The following is a 22,939-nucleotide window of genomic DNA, read 5'->3' as shown; positions in this document are numbered from 1 at the left end:
GTGCCAGATGTTTATCCCAGTTTTTAAAGGTTCCACCCCCCATTGCTTTCAGGGTAGTTTTTAACAGCCCATTATACCGTTCAATTTTCCCAGAGGCTGGTGCATGATAGGGGATGTGATATACCCATTCAATGCCATGCTCTTTGGCCCAGTTGTCTATGAGACTGTTTTTGAAATGAGTCCCGTTGTCCGACTCAATTCTCTCTGGCGTGCCGTGTCGCCACAAGATTTGCTTTTCGAGGCCCAGGATAGTGTTCCGGGCAGTGGCATGGGGCACAGCGTATGTTTCCAACCATCCGGTGGTCGCCTCCACCATGGTAAGCACATAGCGTTTACCCTGGCAGGTTTGAGGGAGTGTGATATAGTCAATTTGCCAGGCCTCCCCATATTTATATTTCAACCACCGCCCCCCATACCACAAAGGTTTTAACCGTTTGGCTTGCTTAATTGCGGCGCATGTTTCACAATCATGGATAACCTGTGCAATAGAGTCCATGGTTAAGTCCACCCCTCGGTCACGAGCCCATCTGTATGTTGCATCTCTTCCTTGATGACCTGAAGTGTCATGAGCCCACCGAGCTAAAAATAGTTCACCTTTGTGTTCCCAGTCCAAATCTATTTGGAACACTTTAGCAGCTTGATCCGCTTGTTGGTTGTTTCGATGTTCCTCAGTTGCCCGACTTTTAGGTACGTGAGCATCTACATGACGTGCCTTCACGACTAGTTTCTCTAGCCGAGCAGCAATATCTTGCCACAATTTAGCAGCCCAAATAGGTTTCCCTTTGCGCTGCCAGTTGCTTTGCTTCCACTGTTTTAACCACCCCCACAAGGCATTTGCCACCATCCATGAGTCAGTATAAAGATACAGCCTTGGCCACTTTTCTCGTTTAGCAATGTCTAAAGCCAGCTGGATGGCTTTTACTTCTGCAAATTGACTTGATTCACCTTGTCCTTCTGTGGCTTCTGTGACTCGTCGTATAGGACTCCATACAGCAGCTTTCCACTTCCGATGCTTTCCTACAAGACGGCAGGATCCATCGGTGAACAGCGCATACTGCTTCTCATCCTCTGGTAGTTCATTATATGGTGGGGCTTCTTCAGCACGTGTCACCTCCTTTTCTGGTGGCATTCCGAAGTCTTTGCCTTCTGGCCAGTCCATGATTACTTCTAAGATTCCTGGGCGATTAGGGTTTCCTATTCGAGCCCTCTGCGTAATTAATGCAATCCATTTACTCCACGTCGCATCAGTTGCATGATGGGTAGTGGGAACCTTACCCTTGAACATCCAGCCTAGTACTGGTAGTCGAGGTGCTAGGAGAAGTTGTGCTTCAGTACCAATTACCTCTGAAGCAGCTCTAACTCCTTCATATGCTGCCAGTATCTCTTTTTCAGTTGGAGTGTAATTGGCCTCGGAGCCCTTGTATCCTCGACTCCAAAATCCTAGGGGTCGACCTCGAGTCTCCCCTGGCACTTTCTGCCAAAGGCTCCAGGTAGGACCATTGTCCCCAGCTGAGGTGTAGAGCACATTTTTAACATCTTGTCCCGTACGGACTGGTCCAAGGGCTACTGCATGCACAATCTCTTGTTTAATCTGTTCAAAAGCCTGTCGTTGTTCAGGGCCCCACTGAAAATCATTCTTCTTTCTGGTCACTTGATAAAGAGGGCGTACAATCTGGCTGTAATCTGGAATATGCATTCTCCAGAAACCCACAACGCCTAAGAAGGCTTGTGTTTCCTTTTTGTTAGTTGGTGCGGACATTGCTGTTATTTTGTTGATCACCTCTATCGGGATCTGGCGACGCCCATCTTGCCATTTAATCCCTAAAAACTGGATCTCCCGGGCAGGTCCCTTGACCTTGCCCCTTTTTATGGCAAAACCAGCTTTCAGAAGAATTTGGATTATTTTCTCCCCTTTGTCAAAAACTTCTGCTGATGTATCACCCCACACAATGATGTCATCAATGTATTGCAAATGTTCTGGAGCTCCACCCTTTTCTAGTGCAGTCTGGATCAGTCCATGGCAAATAGTAGGACTGTGTTTCCACCCCTGGGGCAGTCGATTCCAGGTGTACTGGATACCTCTCCAGGTAAAAGCAAACTGTGGCCTGCACTTTGGTGCCAAAGGAATAGAGAAAAAGGCATTAGCAATGTCTATGGTGGCGTACCACTTGGCTGCCTTTGACTCCAGTTCGTATTGAAGTTCTAGCATGTCTGGCACAGCAGCACTCAGCGGTGGCGTAACTTCATTTAGGCCACGATAGTCCACAGTTAATCTCCATTCTCCATCAGACTTTCGCACTGGCCATATAGGACTATTAAAGGGTGAGCGAGTCTTGGTAATCACTCCTTGATTTTCTAATTGTCTAATCAGTTTATGAATGGGGATCAGGGAGTCTCGATTGGTGCGATATTGTCGTCGGTGCACCGTGGTAGTAGCAATTGGCACCTGTTGTTCTTCAACCTTCAGCAACCCCACAACAGAAGGATCTTCTGAGAGGCCAGGCAAGGTAGACAGCTGTTTAATGTCCTCAGTCTCTACAGCTGCTATACCAAAGGCCCATCTGTACCCTTTTGGGTCCTTAAAATACCCTCTCTTGAGGTAGTCTATGCCAAGGATGCACGGAGCATCTGGGCCAGTCACAATGGGGTGCTTTTTCCATTCATTTTTAGTTAGGCTCACTTCGGCCTCCAATACAGATAACACTTGAGATCCTCCTGTTACTCCTGAAATGCTGATAGATTCTGCCCCTTTATGATCCGATGGCATTAGGGTGCACTGTGCACCAGTGTCTACCAGGGCTCGATACCTTTGTGCTTTTAATGTGCCAGGCCATCGAATCCACACAGTCCAATAAATCCGGTTGTCCCTCTCCTCCACCTGGCTGGAGGCAGGGCCCCCCTAATTAAGAAATGGATTCATGCTGCTCACAGGGACTGGACCTTCATTTCTCCTATTCACACTTGGGAAAAAGTGATTTGAGGCCCATCTCCCCTGACTGGGGTCCTGCTCACTGGTAACTGGAGCAGCCATCCTCCTAGAAAAATTCTCTCTGGTATTTCTTTTAGCTTGCAACTCACGTACTCGTGCCTGTAGGGTACTGGTAGGTTGTCCATGCCATCTGCTCATGTCCTCCCCATAACCACGCAGGGCAAACCATAGGATACCTCGTGATGTGTTCCTTTTCCTTTGAGCTGGTCCTGTAGGAGAACGTTTTCTCTTAACAGCTGCAACGCGCGCCTGTGTAGGTAGAGAGTCAAGTTTATTCTCGATCATGGACAGTTTGTCTGACAGTTGTTTAAATGAGTCCTTGTTCTCCTTAGTCAGTTTTTCCACAGCCGAGATGCGTGCCTGCAGTGGGGAAGAAATACTATCTTCATACTGTCGCATACAGTTAGCCATTTCGCCCACACTAGATCGTGCCATAGCATCTTCTCCCCATACTAATATTGACAATGTATGGGTATATGTTGGTGGAGCATTCTTCACAACCTTCCGGAACATGGATCGGTTGCATTCCACTTCATCAGGATCTACAGGATCTACAATGTCCCGTGGGTGTCTATAAATGATCTCTTGCACAGCCAGTTCTCTAAGGTAGTTAATACCTTTTTCTATAGTGGTCCATTTGCTTAGGTGGCTCATAACATCATCTTTATAGGGATACCTACTCTTTACAGCTGACAAGAGTCGCCTCCAGAGACTGACAGTGTTTGACTTTCTTGCGAGCGCCTTATCAATACCACCATCTCTGGACAGGGATCCCAGCTGTCTGGCTTCTCTGCCATCCAATTGCATGCTGTCTGCCCCATTATCCCAGCATCGGAGCAACCAGGTAATAATAGGTTCACCGTCATAACGGCTGAAGTCTTTCCTTATATTTCTCAGGTCCTTCAGGGATAAGGAGTGGTAGGTTATCTCTACGTCCGAGTCCTCCTCTTGTGATAGTTCTGCTTTAGAAGGGCCTTTCTTCTGTGATGGGTCTGTTTTAAAAGGACGATCGAGGAAACCCCCATCTGTGTCAGGCCCTAACTCTGCCTGAGAAGGGCCCTCACCTGGGTCATATGATGGCTCTGCCTTAGAAGGCTCTGAGTCATCATCCTTCACTTCACGAGCTGATTTCTTTTGGTATTTCTTCCTGGTTACAGGAGCAATTGGTACAGATTCGATAGATGCTGGGGTCTGAGTAGATGCAGTGGCTGTCGTGGGAGTGCTGAGAGTCTGAGTAGCTGCAGTGGCCATCTTGGGGGGTGTAGCAGCTGTGGTACAGGCTGCCGAGGTTTCAGTGGGTTTAGTGGCTGTAGCAGCAGTACACACTGTAGGATCTGAGGCTGTAGCGGCAGTATACACTGTAGGATCTGAGGTGGCTGCATAACACCTACAACTGTCCCTGCACCGATATTTAATCTTATCCCACATCAGAAACACATTCAGGACAACCAAAAATAAAAACATGCCACCTAGACAGCACCATCCTAATTTCGCAAAATCTGGTGGTATCAGCTTGGCAGAAAAGGAGAAGGTGCTATTTCCCGAAGTAAAACTGGAAGTGTGATCATTAACAGAATCAGCTAAAGGACGCCTGGAGCGTGCAGATGAAGTTGCTGCTACTGATTCGCGATTAAAGCTGCCCATCATTGTGTCATAGAGATAAGAGATCGGAATATTAACTGCCCAGTTTATCACAGCATAAATCAGTATCAAACCCCATACCAAAACAATACATTTCGACCAGCGCCCACTGCTAAACTGCATGTAAACATTCATAAGAAGCAAGCAATAACACAGTGCCCACGGCAGGTAAGGCATCATTGCAATACTCAATTGTGAAAGAAACTCCATAAAAAGATGAGATAACACAGCATTCAAAAATGACATCACCATCTTCACTATCTGTTTTAACTTTCCAACCCCTCGTAAATCTCAAGGGAAGAAATCTGATATTCTCTCAGCTGAGCTCTCCGGGTCTCCTCCCACCAGAGCCAGGATTCAACTTATCAGAGCAACCTGTTGGAGCTTCTTTCGAGCCCCACGTTGGGCGCCAATAAATCTGTCACGGTTTAAAGCTGGGCTAGCTATTAACCAGGTGGCAGATGCTCTCTATTAACCCTCTCCCCCCCCCCCCAAGGGAAAGGGAAAGGGAAAAGGGAGAGAGACTTATGGGTTGGAAAGTTAAAACAGTTTTAATAAACTATAATAATGAAAAAGAATATAATAACAATAATAATAGAAATAACCAAATATATACAAATATGTACAAAACCAAGATCAAGAGCTTGGAAATCCTCCTCAGGCAGAATTGCTCCCCCCAGTACAGGCAGAGGGGAAAAGGCAGTACCTCCACCCAGCACGGGCAGAGGGGAAAATGCAGTAGCTCCACCCAGCACGGGCAGAGGGCAAAATGCAAAAGCTCCACCCAGCACGGGCAGAGGGCAAAATGCAAAAGCTCCCCTGCCATCACACCTGCAGGCTTTTAACTGGAGATTTGGCAAAGCTGGTACCAATCAGTGGGAGACAGGAGGGCCCCTCCCTCCTGGGCCCCACCTCCAGGAGGCAGTGGGTTAGTGATAAACAGGAAAGTGAGAATGACATGTATGGGATGGAATACCTTGCTGGTCAATCCTGGGTCACCTGCCCCGTCCACTCCTCCCTGCAGGTACAACCCCCTTCGGCTCTTTACTCGTAAGCAGTGACCTTGGGTTCTCTAAGGCTATTTGGCCTGGTTTGAGCCAAACCAGGACAAATGGAAATGTGCTTATTTATGTCAAGGCAGAAGTTTTCTTCAAAGAACTTCCTATTTTAAATTGTTTTCTGATGTTTCTTTCATTTTGACTTATAAGGTCTAATACCCATATAGTTTGTGTCTGTGGTTAAAATCTTAGGTATGTCTTTTAATTTCTCTTTACAACCTGTAGAGCCATTTCTTATGCTTTGTGGGAAGGATTTGATTTTCAAATCTTCAAAATCCATTTTGATTAAATTTTTTGGTTGTTTTTTTTCCTTTGCTTTACTTTATATGTATACATTTTTATGTGTGCTTCAAAATGTGCATCTCCTTTTTTTTTTTGTGACTGTAGTATCAGCCATAATAAACTGTGATTAAGAAGACAAAAGACTAATATTGCCTTTGTTGCCTGGGTATTACTCCATTTGCAGTGATAATCCATTTTGTATCTATAAAGCAACAATACTACTAAATTTCATTTACATGCTTCTGACTAGTTTTCTTTGTTGTTCAGCTATTGTGTCTCATTTTCATCTGAGCCACATTTCCAATTGTTCTGTGATTGACGGGCTAGAGAGATTGACAGTTACCCCCTAGTGCCTGCTGTCTGGAGATCCCACAAGCAATAATGGATTTTACACCAGAATTTAGCATCAAATATTGGCTTGCAGTGTCAAATGGGTTAAATTTAAATGCCAGTTAATTGTAGCCATTTTGAAATCATAGCCTTAAACAAAAGCACTTTTTGGATATCAGTATGTTTGAGTCCCGTTTATGCCACGCAACCTAAATGTCTCAAACTTACAGCAGAAGTTAACTGTTACATTTATGTCTGTTTCTGTTTGTTAATGATGCAAATAGTCCAAATCTGGAGAGCACAAGGAAAGTTTCCATATGTAGTAGGGAATTCATATTTCAGGTGAACCAAAAAGGGAACCAATGCTGATCCTAATTTTGGCATTCAATATTATAACACAGAAACTGAACACGTTTCCTCAAAGCCTTCATATCTGCTGTTAATGGTAGTCCTCCTGTACCTACACACGTTTTTCAGCCCCAATTCTACTAAAACCACCAAAACCCCCCTCTTCCCCATCCCCCAAAATAAAACTGTAAGCATGTGAGATGCTCTCATCTGCTATGTTCCAGCAGCAAAAAGTTATGTAAAGTCTTTAAAATTATTTCTTTGTGCCATGATCTCCTACATAAACCTGACAGAGAAATGTAACTTCTCGTTTCTCGTAACCAAATGTAAAGACAAATAGAGAGTAAGAAGAGGTATTTTGGAAGGAGATGAAACCTTACTGATCTTTTGTGGGAATTTGTCAGAGTTGTTCTTCAGGCACGCTGACTTGTATCAGTGAGATGTCTCCAAAACATTATGAAGTTCTGCTCAGGATTCTGTCCTGTGTTGTCCCACCTCCCTCAAGTGTCTTTGAAGGGGAAGATGCCAGTATAATGCAAAGAACAACTGTTGTGTTGTAGTATCTTGCAGGAAGCAATGTCTTTGGATGACTTCTACCATGAGAGGCGGCAGTAATGACTGCTTAACTCAGTTTTTATTTTCAAAATTTATTAAGATGTCTTATTTCATTTTTAAAGAGACCAGGTTCTGTTCATATTTTTGGGATTATAGTTGAAATTATTAAAATATTTACTGATGTTTTGCACTACATTCTACATTAAAATTTAAATCATCTTTTATATGTAAAAAGTGGGACCATTAATGTAATAACAAGAATAAAATTATTTTTGGCTATAAAGAACTAAAATTAGGTTTATCTAATACTATAATTAATTTTTATTTAATACAACAGATGTTCTGCATGCTTGGAAATGATAAATAATTTGTCTATTTCAGCATTTCTATTATAGATTCATTGTTTTTGAATGAGTATAGAAATTTCTTAAACTGGTAAGTGAGAGTATGAAAACTCTCTATACCTCTTATGCAGCAATCTAGTTGTTCATATTGGAAAGCTTTCGACACAAATCTATAGTTACTAATTCATCAGATTTTGGATATGTGTAACTTACTGTGAGATTTGTGATAGAACTTCTAATTTTATGTGTAAATTTGCCAAACAGATTTCAGATTAGAATCTAATCTAATCCTTGGAGAAAAAACCTTAATATATATTTTCAACACTTAAATAGCAATGCAGAAATTGGCTTAAAAAAAGAAAAGGTGGCGGTGGGGGACAAGTTGGGTTTTGGAACATGCAGTTAGTGTTACCATAATCAGTTCGCACTAAGACTGCTGCCTAACAATTGCCTTTGTCCCTGCACACACTAATTAAAAACTTTTCTTTCTCCCTTGAACTTCCAGATTGCTGATGTGAGCAAGTGGGTACCTGGCCTCTTACAAAGCTGTAGGTAGTGATCAGAAATGTTGTTCTAACCATTTTGCTTTTCAGGTTGTCAGTGAGCATCGTAGTCTATAATATCAACACTATTACATTTGAACCTTTGTTACACGAAAATTCTACATTCTAAACAAATACTTTCTATACTGAAAATTGATGTAACTCAAGGAAACAAATGTATCTTAAATTTTTTTGTGAGCTTAATTGAGAACTTAAAACAGAGCCATTGCAATAACTTGTCTGTATAAGGATGCTAATGCCATTGCAACATTTTCTTAAAGGATGCCAGACAATTATATGTAGAATATAAAGAAACAAAAATGAAGGCGAAAGAAGATGCCCTGGCTAAGGCTGAACTTGAAACACTTCAGAGTGAGTTTTTACCACTGTCTTAATAAACAAAGATGTAATATGATATACCTACTACACAGGATGTGTGTGAACAAACACTTTTATAATCTTCTAATGTGCTTTATGTACTTCTGTACTGCTGTTAAATTTAAATAAGCTTTTAATTTTGTGACTAATTTTGCAGTAGGCTGCTGGTTTGTTCCTATAGATGCATAAAACTCAGGTGATAGTTATATAGTAGCAACAAAAGCATACTTTGCTAGAAATGTTGCTTTACAGGAGAGGGAAATCTCAAATGTATAGATCTCGAAATACACATTTTCAGAAGTGACTTCCTGCATTTTGAGCTGCCTTGTATTCTTTGTAAATATTTTTTTAAGATAATATGCTTAATAATTCTTTTGTGCATATTGAGTTGATTTTTGTGGTAGAAATTGAACATAATTTGGATTTCCAAAAGCATGGATGCAGACTTCGGAGATGGATTCATGCTATTGTTGAAATAAATGCCTTAAATTCGTTATACTCTTATAAAAGACCAGAAGGCAATTAGCATTTCCCATAATAAAGTATTCAGAATAATTATAGGTGACTTTTCCTTTTCTTCTTTCAGTTATTTGCTTTGCTTTTGACAATGATTAAACCTACCCTCTTCTGAAGACAATTTTAAAAGTTTTTTTGTCTATGTTTGTATGTGCGTGCTTGCTTTATTTACTGTACTTAAGTGCATGCTTTTAAGTTCCTTTATTCTGACAAGTGCATTGAGTGCCCTATAATAATTTACTAGCTTTGAGTATGCATAAACCTTTAGGCACTTAAAATACAGCTGCTTTATTTATATCTACAAAATAGCTTAATTTTGTAAAATTGGCAAAGAAATCCAGTTTCAGCAATAATTCCTGACTTACCTATAGCTGAATATATTTTGAGAAAATTGATAACATTCAGCACCTCAGCGAGCATTGTGGATCCAGGCCAAATCTAGCAAAACAGTGCATTTAATGCTTGTTAGGGAGGCCTGCCATTATGTTTAAGATACCTACCATAAAATGGGCCCTTGAAAAGGGTCTTGACTCGGGTTATTAAAAACTTGTTATATTGTCAGATAGTAACGTATTGCCATTGTTCAAAATAGCTGGCGTACATTCTTCATTGAAATCTGTGAACTACTGTTTTAAAAGGACTAGTTTTTGAAAACAGAAGTGCAAGTGAAAGTATAAAGTCATTAAACTTGTAGTGTGCATGTTCCTGTGTTTCACTGAAAGACCACGTGTGAACTCTTCATTGTTTCTCCTCTGCCCGGTGTCATGTGAATCACTTTTTTTTGTTACCTCCAGTAGCAGTGCCCACGTGTGAGAGGTGCGGGTTTGGCACTCTTCCCCCTCCAGGTCTCCCCAACCTCTCACGGACCATCACCTTGTCCCCTGCCAGGCACGACATGGCATGTGGACCTCTGTCTGCCAGGTGACCCAATGTCACTCGCATGAGCAGGGGCCAGTTCTCACCAGTCTCACTGGCTGGCATCCTGCCCTCCCTTGGTAGACTTGCTGGCAGGGAGCAAGAGGAAGGATTGAGAGTCACCACCTGTAATTAGCAGAGATTGAAATATGGCATGGAATTAATTTGGTCAACCATAGCACTGCTATGGCTGGGCAGCAGAATGAGCTGTCAGTTACCATTTTTTTAAAAGAAATAAGACTCCCAAGAGAAGAACAAGAGATGCATCTATGTTACTGTAGGCAAAAAAAAAAAAAATTTCTGAAGCTTGCATGCATCTGTTAAATTTGCTTATTTCATTATATTGTTCTGCATTGTCACTTCACAATTAGCATAGAAAGGCTGTAAATCACCAAATGTGCACTTTCTTTCCCCACATTCTTCTTAATTTTAGAGACGATCCGTGGAGTGCGAGTTCATAAAAACAGTTCCATCTTTCTAATTGAGTAAATGTGTCTCAGGCAGATTAGCAATAGCTGTTTTACAGTGCCTGCTTTTTCATGACCTAATTGCTAGTTTACCCCCATGTCTGTCTGCTTTCCTGCTGACATTGTGCGGTATTCTGTAGGTGGCTTGAACTAAAACCAGAGAAGGATACTGGAGGGAGAAAATACAATTTGCAAAGTAGGAAAGAGAGGACAGAATTGAGTGTCATTAAAGTGCCATATTTGGTAAGGAGTGTGAAAAAGTAATTTCTTGGGAAGTCAATATTATGCACAATTTTGATTTGTTTTTCTGGCACTTTTGCAGTGTTTCTTATCACTTCTAAATCCATTCAAATCTGTTATTACTACCTTAGTAAAATATAGCAACTTTACAACTTTACCTTACAAAAATATAGCGACTTACAATACAAAACTTACTTTTCTAGGAAATGTGGGTTTCTATGGAATTACAGATAACTCAGTGTTTTATGTAAAAAAATAGAAATGAACCGAGTAGTCATTAAACTGAGAAGACTTAGGCATACATTGTCAGGAGAGATGACTCTGCCAGTTTTTAAACTTAAATTGCAAGGTTTGCGTGGTTATCAAGACAAATTCTAGCAGCCCTACTGGCTGTCTTCTTGCATGGAGTGCTTCTTTCAGCCATGTCCATTTGGGGGGAAACGCATCTGGTTTTCTTTCTTTATACTTAGCCTTGGTGTAGTTCTCTTACTTTTCATTCTTCTTATGTTTGTTTTCCCTGACCTTCAATATGAAGGCTTAAATTTATTTTAAAAATATGCCTTCTTAAAGAAAGAGCGCCTGCTAGATAATTGCAAGTGAACTCTTCACTGGCATCCCAGTTACCAAATACATTTGCATTGTAAATCCAGAATTCTTGCCCTGATGTACAAGGCATGTAGAACAATCCATGGCAAGAAACTGTTTGGTTTCTAGTTACAAACCATGTAGAATAGTACGGAGTTTTCTTTGTTTTTTCCTTAGTCCCATCATTCCAGGTTTACCTGAAATACAAAGTTACTAGCCCTATGGCTGCATCACTATCCTTCTTTCTGTATTGGAGCTTTATGATGGTATCTATAGTGGTATTTATATCTCTGTATAGTGCTTTATAGTAAGACGTCTTGCCTGAGTGCCTGTCATGAAACATCCAGAGCTGTAGTGAAACCTTTAACACATTTGATTAAGTTTGGCTAGGCTTGGTGGTTCTCCCTTTCCAGACAGTTTGGAATATTGCATGTTGCTTGGGTAGCTTTCTGTATTGTTTCATGAAACTTAGATATAGAGGACATCACTAGATCACTTAATAAAATGTGTTTATTTCAGACCCTTGCAGGCAAAAATCAGTGAAAAATAGTGATTCTCATGACTTGTCTTGTTTGAATTGTCCCAGTGATGCACTTTAGCTTTTAGCATCTTGTTATGCAAGACACAATATTGATCAGAAAACCTTGAGATGCCTTCCGTTCTTCATGGTTTGGTCAGACAATTAATTTTACTGTTATATAGTTATATCTTAATTTCAGTATGGATTTCTCTAGCTTTAGCTTTCGGTTGTTCATTATTAGCATTTTTCTGTGCTTAAAAGAAGTTGTTTTATTTATCTGCAGATTTTCTTATATAAAGCATTTCTTTAGCCCTTAATTTCTATGGATTTTCTGTGCTCTCTTTAGTTTTCCAATTACTTTCCAGCTGTAAGTATTGGACCCTGGGTTTGTATATAGTGTTCTAACATTTGTCATCTTCTGATTATAAAATCACGTTTCTTCTATAATTACTGTTCCATTTACAGAATCACAATTACCTTAGTTCCCATTGCTCTGATAGCTCGTTTCAGATCGCTTGTCCACCATAAATGCAAGCTCTTGCATCAAAGGTTCCCTGCACACAGTCCCTCGTAAGTGCAGATATGGCATAAAGTGCTTAACTGTGTAATTTTCAAAAATGCTTTTGATTTGATTGGTCCCAGACTACCAGCCAGTCCATGTTCCTGCTTCTTCCTGTATTTTCTTCTTTGCTGTAAAACATTTTGACCCAATTTATGTAATCTAGCACTATACTGAAGATGACTTTACATTTACTTCCAAATAATTAACAAATATCTTGGATAATTGCGTTTAGTATTAACCCCTGCCAGAATGTAGTGTTCACATGCCTGCTCAGTAATGATTTGCTGACAGGCAGGTTCAGAGAAAATTAATTCATATAATGCGTGCTTTTTTGGTCAGCGTGGATGTGAATGTTCTGATCACTTAATTGTTACCTCTGAAGCCTAATTATGGCAAACGAAGTATCATCTGTTTCACTGATTGTTTTGGCAGGCCTGCTGAAAGGATTTTGAACTTGCAAGTTCGTGTGTTTTTTCCAGTTGTTTTAGCTGGGCTATATGATGCCTCTCCCTACAAAACTTGCTTCAGATTTTATGGAAATATTCCACCAACACACAGTGTTATGAGGCTCATCTGAAAGAGACATGCATGTTTCATTATATGTTTGTTGGAAGGCAAATTAGTTCTCAAATATTGGAGTTTTATTTCTAACCCTTTCGTGTTATGGAGATGAGGTATTTTGGGGGGAGTAGGAAGTTTTGGGAAGGGTGGATACTCAGAGGAAAAAGATGAAAGACATCAAACCCTACAGCTTGTGAGAAGTTTTTTGTAGTTGAAGGTATATTCATCACTGAAGATGTCTTTAGTCAGCTTGCTCAAAAATAAACTAGCTTCTAGGTCTCAGTACAGCAGGTGTATGTATTTGTTTCTAACTCGTGATGCATTTATATAGCCCTATTGATTTTATTATGAGTACAGAAATGTATCTTTTTTTACACATATGAGTGTTTGCCCCATATTTGCATTGATACTGAATATAGCTCCATTTTTTGCTCCGCTATCAAAACCTTAGTACAATTTTTTCCAGACTTTTGGATCTATTGTATTCTATCTGACTGTGTTGCTGTACATGCAAGTGAATTTTTCTCTGTCATGTTTTAAACAAATTTTAATGCTGTGAATGCTTTGATTGTCTTTCATAGTTACGTAGGTAAGCGAACAATATTGAAAGAAAAGGAGATCTCAGTGCGGTATCTTACTGACTTGCCAAAAAGATGTTTGGTGTCTGCCTCTGTGTGTGGTTATATTTCTCGCTTATCAATGCATGAGATACCAGTCAGCCTGTCCCTTTTATTTCTCTGATTTTCAAGACATCGCTGTCTTTTTTCACCCTATTTTCTGTGAATTCTGTGAATTGTTGTTCATGCTTAAAGCCTAGAAGGCTTGCAGAGAGAGGGAGCTCCAGCTTGATGGGTCATACTTTCTTTGCAGAAGTTCAGCACTTGTTTTTGGTTTATTTTGTTTCTGTATGAAGCAGTCATTTTTTCTGTGAAAAATTCTTTGAATTCTTTACATTTACATCAACTGGCAGGTAAAGTCAGTATATACTTTTCCGAAAATTTTAAAATACGGACCTCTGATATTTATTATGGAAAAAGCGCCACTGTTCTATTACACGGCGCTTGATCCAAAATGCTAGCTGATTCCTTATCTTCTAAAAATGACAGCTGATATATCTTAAAGCAAATAACTATTAGCCAGATACTATGAATTCTGCCACTGATAAAATTAATGTAGTAACAAGGTGGAAGGACTAACTAGGAAGGTCAAAGTATCTGTGTGCAAGTAATTCATCAAACTTCAAAACCCAGATCGTGGCACCATAAAATAGTAAAATGTGTAGCCAGTACTGCAATAGTTTTGAAAGCCTTTAGAAACATAAAGTACTGTACTTTAAGAAAGTTAGCTAATTGTTATCTGTTAAAGTCTAGGGATCCCAGTGATGGGTATGTTTATGTGCTGTTCAAACACAGGGGACAATTTATATCTCTCTTTTAAGTCTGAGTTGTTAAATACACAGTCAAATTTAGTCTTCTGGTAAAGAACTTGATAGTTCTAAAGGTGGAAAATACTCGTAGAAAATTAGAATCCTTGCAGTATGAATTCAGCAAATGATAAAACAATTTCTTCTGCTACAGAAAGACTGGGATCCTGTAAAAATCGTAACTTGTGTAAAATGCTGATGATTTTACATTGGAGTGGTAGATATGGAAATTGTTTCATAGTGCTTATAATCTTGGATTATCCGTTTACTTTCTGCTGTTGCCTTTTTTAAAATTCTATTTAATAAACTAGAAAAGTTACTACACTGTAATCTGGCAATTAAAATAGATAATGTTCTGAGAAAATAGTAGTGAGAGCAAGCTATTCATTTACCCTGTTGAGCTTGAAGTCAGGCTCTGGTTTCACCACAACCGTTTTTCTCCACTGCATTTAGTTGTATGAGCACCAGTAACTCTGGTCATAGTTAAGGTCTGCTGGATATTGGTGCCTGCATAGGGCATAGTGGGCTGATTGAGTCTCCAGTGAACAGTGAGTAAGGTGTCACAAAACTGGGAGGAACCTCTGAAATATTTTTCTGTATTTTTTTCCTGCATTTCAGTTAGGTTTATATGCAACAATATTAGAACAATATTTGAGACTGGAGGAGAAAAATACATTTTAAAAGCCTGTTCTGCTATAATGCATGACCACATAGTCTAAATGCAGCACCATTAGAAGATAACACTAAGTATTAAGGGAACACTTGTGTTTCAAAACTCTGAATCACAGCTGCAGTTGTCACTACCGTCAGCACCATCAAACATGTCCTTGCTTTAGGTTGTGGTGGTGGCAGCAGCACAAGCTTCCTGGCTGGCTGTCAAGCTATAGCAGATGTAGGATTCAGCTGCCTAGGCATCATCTACTATTTGGAAAACCTGGTCCTTTTCCTCTTCAGGGGAAAGCACCAGGTCAGAGTGGATGTGTCTTTTGGGCTACCAGTTGAATTGCTGATAATCAAAAGATAACATGGATAGAGCGAGGTTTTCTTCCTAGGCATCTGCTGTGGACTTCTGTTGTTTGGGTAAAATAGTTTCAGTGATCTGTTTTGATTTCTCCATCTTGACCTGAAAGAACAACAGTGCTTGGTTGCCTTAAGTTGAGCTTCATAGTGTACATCATTACCTCTGAACATAACTTCTGAACTTCCCCTACCTAAAATCCTTCATGGTGCTACTGTTAAGCCAATGTTGTGGGCTTTCCTATTCTAAAAAGTGGCTTTCAAAAATTCTGAGGTGAAACTGTTCTTAAAGGGTTATTGGGAGCCCTACGTCAAAGGTACTGTGACTTCAATTCTATTTATTTTTTAAATTCACTGTGACAGCCATTGTGGTATGTAAGGGATATGCTGAACTCCTTCATGTTTTTGTATATGCATGGGAGACAGTAGCGACAGATTTTTTTAATTCTGGTTGAGTGCTTTTTTGAGGTTGTACAGCCATCTTCTCTAGGTGGGATTTCTCATTCCTTTGATAGTCAGCAAACAGCAGGGTGTCTTCCTGTATCACTCAACTGCCTGAAGAAAGCCTAGATACTGTCTTCGATACCTCATTTTAAAGCGGGGTGCAGTGCCTTCTGGAAATACTGTTACAGAAGTACTTCTAAAACTGCAGAAAGAGACTAGATGACCTATTTGCAGGCTAGGCTCTTCATTTTTAAACGTTAGTTAAATCTATTCCGGCTTTAACTATTTGCATATTTTGAGAGGGAGGATCAGCAAACAGTAGCTGATGGGGTGCAAGATACAGGAAAATCCAACTGTCTTGGTGTGTCTCCACTGTTAAGTAATTCCAAGTGAACACATGCAGTGTGCTTCATTATCATGCAGGACTGAAATACAGTAGTGGCAATTGTAATTTCATATAACTTCCTAGAATATTTTTGCCAGTATATGTGTTTGCAGTAAATAGCTGGTGAAGCCATTGTTACTTACCCTTGCAAATCTTAACTCTGACTCCAGAAGCTATTACATATGGCAACTTTGGAGACAAAGGAGATAATAGTTAATATATGTGATTTGATTGTAAAAATTTCTTCTTGTCTATTTCAAAAGGTAATTTTCACCAATGTTGTCTTTAATAACATCTGAACAATGAGAGAAATGTTGGTTAATGCTTTTGGGCTTTTTTTTAGTTTTGTTTTTTTTGGGGGGGAGTATATGTCATTTCATTATATTTTCTATGCATACCTATAGAAGGATGCTAAAAAAATTCTAAATACAAGTTTTTTACTTAATATTTCATTTATTGAGAGTAATTTGACAATTACAAGCAAAGTTAAGAGAATTTTCACAAAAACAGGTCTCTGAACAACGTGCTTTTAAAAGTTTAAAAGATCATTAGTCATTCTGTTAACTTTCAACATCTGTATGAATTCCCTGTTCTTTTTTGACTGCTGAAAGGTGCCATGTGAAACAAGTCTCTCTCCATTTATTGCTTTATGAAGTATTCAGTTACTAGGAGTTTGTCAAGTCCATGGAGTCTTTTTGCTCTGCTATTTCTGCACATATACTGTTAGGAAAAGGAATTCTGCATCAGAGTCTGTAGGGAGCAGTCCTTCTGTCCTCTTTAGGAATTTTTTAAGGAAGGTTTTAATGAAAAACAGACATTTCTCCTCTGATGCTCAGAAAAGTATTAGGGCATGGTTGCAATGGCAGATAAGCTGATCTAATCATATTATGGTTTGGGTTGGAAGGGACCTTTAAAGGTCATCTAGTCCAACCCCTGTGCAATGAGCAGGGACATCTTCAACTAGATCGGGTTGGTCAGAGCCCCGTCCAGCCTGACCTTGAATGTTTTCAGGGATGGGGCATCTACCACCTCTGAGCAACCTGTTCCAGTGTCTCACCACCCTCACTGTAAAAAATTTCTTCCTTATATCTAGTCTAAATCTACCATGTTTTAGTTTAAAACCATTACCCCTTGTTCTATCACAACAGACCCTACTAAAAAGTTTGTCCCCAAATGGGTCAAATGGCCCACTGCTGCTGAGAAGCATGGTTCTCCTTTTCCTTGCCCACCACCTTTAAACGACATGGATTTTTTCTTTTCATTTGAGTGTAAAGGAGTAATTTTCTACTAGATTAGTGAATTGAGTTAGTTTGCTAAGTGGTTGGATCACTGTTGAAGCAGAAATAGGAGAGGAGCACCTAAGCACACAGTGGAGAGTAGAAAAGTGAAGGCAGAATAGAACTTTCCTTTTTTTGACTGCAGCCAGCTGTTAGATCAGCTCTTTGGGTTTAGTAGCATCCTTAGGAGCATCCGGTTATTGTGAATACAGCATATTTTTAAAACAATGAGGAAAAAACAAGAGAGTCCCACTTGGCATACCTGAGGGTTCTGGGTGCTTTCTGAATGTTCAAGCTTCTTTTTCTGATCTTCATCCTCTTGTCTTTCCTAAAGTTCTGGCAAGTTTCAGTCAATCTTAAATCTTTCTTTTGAGATCATCTTATATAACGGATATGTTTTCAGTTGCTGGGGTTTAGGTGGTGGTTGTTGTTGTCCCTCCTTCCTGTCCCCTAAGTTTGCTGCTCGTGTTTAATACCATTTGAAGGACAGAGAGAGCAGAAAACAGTGATCGATTTGAGAAATGAGGCCCAATGGTTAAATCTTCCTAACTGTGTAAGTGCTAGAACAGAGCTATTTGTAGTTACAGAAATCTGAGAACAGAGAAGCTCTCTATTGACTCAGAAGCTTTTACTCAGCACAACTGATCAAGAAGTAACACAAAAGTGTCTCAAACTCACCTTTCTATCTTTGCCAGTTTCTTTGAAGCCAGCTGGACTTTTGAAATCTTTTAACAGCTCCCTATGCTTTCACCTGTACTAATCTTAATTGCCAGCTGGTGTAGCAGTGACAAGAGCTAACGATGTTTTTGAGGGGATCCTCATTTGGCCCTTTAAGACATAGTTCAGATAGAGGAGGGGCTAAGTGGGTGCACTGCTGTTTACTTTTCATAAAAATAAAATTATTATGCAAAACTGAATTCTCTTTTTAACAAAGAAATTAAAGCCCCTTTCTCAGTGGAAATTTTAATATAGCATTAAGAGTTGAGGAGCTAAGCCTGCTTCTGAATGATACTTCTCTGCAGTATTAGTAGCATTACTACTTCTTATTATTATTATTATTCTTTACTTTTGCATAGAGGAGAAGAAGCCTAAAGTCAAGAAACCAAAATCAGAATTCCCTGTATACACGGTTCTGGAATCGAGTGCATATATACCATTGTATGATCATGGAGCTTCAATTGAAGAGATTGAGGAACAGATGGATGATTGGTTGGGAGGCAGGAACAGAACGCAAAAGAAGAAGGTAAGGTTAAAATCTTTCATGTTGTTATATATTTTAAATGCTGATTCATTTGCTTGCCTCTTAAGAAAATAGAATAATTATGTACACCACCACAATATTCATATACTGTTGAAGTCTAGAGAAGTATTCATTGTCAGGCAGAGACATAATGGAAAAAGATTATATCGATGTTCAATGCAACTAGAAATTAGTAGAACCATAACGCTGTCAAGTTACATGAGGCTTGATTCTTTCTCTTAATTGCAGTTAATAACATTTTGCTTGCAAGAATAGATTCTTCCGTGTTTAAAAAAAAAAAAAGCAAAGAAAGAAGAAACCTTGGCTTCTTAATATCCAGGTGTACTATCTTTTGATTATGGAACTGTTTATGTATTTTGTGCATTGTACAGTCATTGCTTTGTTTACCTTAACTCAAGGAGCGCCTGTGGATTGGATTCCTGTTAGTTGCATCTCTCTGAACTATCTTTGCTTACCAGGCTGCGTGGGCAAATTGTTAAAGGAAAAAAGATGTATGTCCTCTTTACAGTAGTTTGGGTTGGTTGCATGCTTGACTACCTGGATCCCCAAATTCACCTTCCTCCTCTGATGGAAATTGAGTCTGTCTTTGGCTTTCCATGAAAATGAAGGAATTGAATAAGATTGGGCCTATTCCATCTATAATTTTGCACCTCCTACACAGAGTATATAGAAGTTGTGTCTTCAAAGACACTGCTAAGAGAACAAGTTGTAGGTACATCCTTTCAGAAACAGGAGTCACAAATTAAAACATATCAAAGAACTGTTATTGAAAGGTAAGTAACTTGTTTTTTTGCGCTTAGACCTAGAAGTTCAGTGTTGCATCTCATCACTGATTCACGAGTTTATTTTTTGAGTTCTCTTACAAATGGGGTAACATTCTGGGGACAAGCAGGCAATTTGCAGGTGTACTGTCTGGGTAAAGTGTTTGACCTGAACAAACTGTGATGAGGTGTGCTTCCTTTCCTTGATAGCTAATATGTTACTGCAATGCAACATTGACATTTAATACAGTAGTGGAGAGAAACAGATTCATAAACTGTACAAAGAAATGGAGAGTATATGTTACTGGCCCTAGTAGCTTGTAGGAGCCATTTGTATGGCAATATGAGAATTTCTGTGTCATATGATTTGTAATAAGCCCACTGGGAAAATGGTTGTACCACAAGTGAATTGTTCCTAACTGTCATTTGACACATTTTCCATTTTAGAAAGATGGATTCTTCCACACACATCATAGATGTGAATTGGGACAGCATCTCTCTTCTACCTCCCTCTTTTGCTTCTTGCATGGACGTGCAGTAAAGTGGTGTGTAACATTCACCTCTCAGTTCTGCTTGTCTTAGGAAAAAGTTACTCTTGCATAAGTCATTTTGCAATCAGACTTTTTCTTGGGATTGTCGTGCTTCACTCATGAAAAATCTTGTTAGCTTTTTTTTCTTTTTTTCATGATAGCTCAGGGATGTGGACTATGTACCATCAACCAGGCTTGAGAGCAGTTATCCCTGTGGAAAGATCAAAGTAGCTTGATAAAATAGTGTGTTACGATGTCACCCATCCAGAAATAAGGAAGAGGAGTTTCTGTCCCTGATGTTGGTATCTTGAGTGTAGATGATTACAATTCATATTGTTGATGAATTGTTTTGCACTGTTGACATTTGTACTTTAGGAGGTGCCTGTAATCCATGGACTAGTGTTTTTAAGTGCTGTACCATGCAGAGTGCCCAGTTTGTTAAAAATTTAGGTTGTGTTCAGTTGTTAGGTTGGAGTCAGTCCCTGTGTTTTGTTTTTTTTATGATATTTGAATGCTTAGGTTCCTTTCAGTTTTGGGTTTGTTTTGGTTTTGGTTTTTTTTTTTGAAAGCTGGTTTAATGGCTCATGGGCTACAGTCCTGTGAGCTGTTTACTAATGTTTCTTCCAGCTTGGAAGAGTACATTTGCGCTCTTTGGAAGAGTAAATTTGGAAGTCTAAGGTTATGAATTTAGATGCATCAAAGCTGTATAAAAGAAAAACTAAGATTTTTATTGTTCCATCTGCAACAGGAATCTGGGTATTTTTCTGACATATATTAATCTAGGAAGCAACATTATCATAGGCTAAATAGCTCTGTAAGGTAAATTTGCCAACATGGAGAAGGTCGTGGCTTTCAGAAGTCTCTGATTCACCGTTGTTTCATTAAGCTTACATAAGAGCTCTATATTTTGTTTGTATAGCAAGAGTGTGGCTTTGGCACTGCAGAAAAATAAAATTACCATTTTCTTTGTAAAATAACTGTTACTAATTATTGACGATAACTGGAATTCTGTATTTGTAAAGAAAAAAGGATATTTGTGTTTCTGTTAAGGGTTTGATGGATTTAAAATTGGTGGCTTCAGAGGCCAGTGTCCTGGGCTTCAAAAAAAAAAAATCACTTTGGTAGCCTAGAAAGACATGTTTTTCCTGATCTTTTCAATATGTCTGATAAGTCAGGAGATATAGGAAATAAAGTGCAACTTGACAGAAATTGAGCTGTCGGATATAGTAACTGAATAGAAGAAAAAGATAAATGTTGATGTAAAAAATAGGTCAAGAAGAATTGGGCACAGAGGTTGCCCTGTCATGATCTGGGGATAGCTTTGCAATAAAACAAATAATTTGCTTCAGTGTTTATTGAAGGTGATCTTGAAAGTAAAGGCTAATGAAAATTGCTGGGAAATGAGAATTACCATGTCTAATGGGGAGGTAAAGCTTTAATGTCATATTCAGAAGACTTTGTAGGCTAGTCCTCACCCCAGAATTTATCTAAAGTATCATCCTTACTGAAGAGCAGACATTGTCCTTTTTAAGAAGGAAAAAAATATACGCGACTGTCACCCTACTAAATGACCTAACTGTCAGTTCAAAATGAAAGAGCAGCAACGTAAAAGTACATGGGAAATAATATAAAATGCCATTTGGAGTACCAGTTTGGTTTTGGCTTAATCTACTAATTTTTATTGATAGTTGCTTAGAAGCATTTGTTTTTTTCTGTCTGGTGTCTGAGTATGATATGGAAGCTATTAATGTACTGTTGGTTACTGTTTCCATAGGGTTTAAGTATTGAAGTAGATAAGGAACAGGCTATAGAGAAGAAAACAGCTTCCTTCTTAGGCAAGGTAAAATGATCTACCAAGGGATGTAGGAAGAGGAGCGTTTTCCAATTTTTTCATAAGGTTATCTAGCTGGCTGAAAACAGGCTTATAGTGTAGTGAAGTTATTCTTCTTAGTTTGAGAACACATGAAGTTTATGTCCATTAGGGGCTTGTCTTGCTAAGTTGTTGTTACTCTCTACTTAGAACTGAATATTAAAAGAAAGTGAGATATTAGGAGATACTCAGATAATATTCAGGATTACAGAACTGAGAGGTAATTTTTCTTCATTTCTCTGCAGCAGTGATCCATCCACCTTTAGGACTCATTGTATAGTTCTGATCGTTGCACTTTTCAGAAAGAAAGAAAAATTACCAGGAACACTAGATCAGCAATAAAAAGAAATTTAGAAAGTCATATTTATGAGGAAAGGTTAAATAGATGGAATTTTAGATTAGAAGGAGGAAGCTATTGGGGAATAACTGAATGCATTGTTTTCCCAGTCCATTCTGGGCTGTTTTAGGTAAAATGATAATAATTTAGCATTATTTACTACCTTTCATAAATTTGGAGAGAAAGAAATATTGTATTTAATTTTCAGCCAGGATGTTTAAATTCAGATTTGGGAACACATGTAGGGGGCATATCACTAGAGCATGTTACCTAGACCATTTATGAAACCTTTCTTTGACCATCTATCCTGTTCTTAAACTCCATCTGTTGAAAATAGTGAGAGCAGACTCAATTGTATTTGAAAGCATGCAGATGAAGTAATGAGACTCTTGAGAGTTTTTTCTATATAGGAAATCATATACTTACGTGGCACTAAATTGCGTATTCATGTAGCACTGTTTACACTATTCATGCAAACTGCATATGACTATGAAGCTGACAGGAATTACTAAAAGCTCATTTTCATACAGATAACAAAGCTCTTCAAAGCAAGTACTGAAAAAGTTTGTTTCTAAAATTAGTTTTGTTTTGTCGCTGAATCTTTGTACTCCCAGATTAGATCATCTTTCAGGTTGTTAAGAGGAGAAAAGTAGCTTAATTTAGCTGGAGCTTCTGGTTTTTTTTTATCTGTCACAAAAAATTGACTGGAAAAAGTGTTCTGTGGTTGCTTGTTAGGAATTAAGGGAAATTTAGAGGGCATGTTACCATGGGCTTTCTTCTAGGTTGCATTATTTTGTGGCC

The 22,939-nt window shown here is 39.1% G+C and overlaps 1 protein-coding gene across 1 annotated transcript in view; it reads left to right on the top strand.

The window, feature by feature from the left end:
• The window catches only part of DNAJC1 (DnaJ heat shock protein family (Hsp40) member C1), a 121,448-nt gene that overhangs the window by 59,272 nt on the left and 39,237 nt on the right, over positions 1-22,939 (top strand). The window contains exons 7-8 of the mRNA XM_068405099.1: positions 8,371-8,461; positions 18,456-18,622. Of these exons, the coding sequence (XP_068261200.1) occupies positions 8,371-8,461; positions 18,456-18,622 (258 nt within the window). The remainder of the gene's footprint in view (positions 1-8,370; positions 8,462-18,455; positions 18,623-22,939) is intronic.

Source organism: Nyctibius grandis, chromosome 7 (genome assembly GCF_013368605.1).
Source record: "Nyctibius grandis isolate bNycGra1 chromosome 7, bNycGra1.pri, whole genome shotgun sequence".
Taxonomy (NCBI): Eukaryota; Metazoa; Chordata; class Aves; order Nyctibiiformes; family Nyctibiidae; genus Nyctibius; species Nyctibius grandis.
Note: the sequence above shows the minus strand (reverse complement) of the source record. Positions and strands in the feature narration are given on the sequence as shown.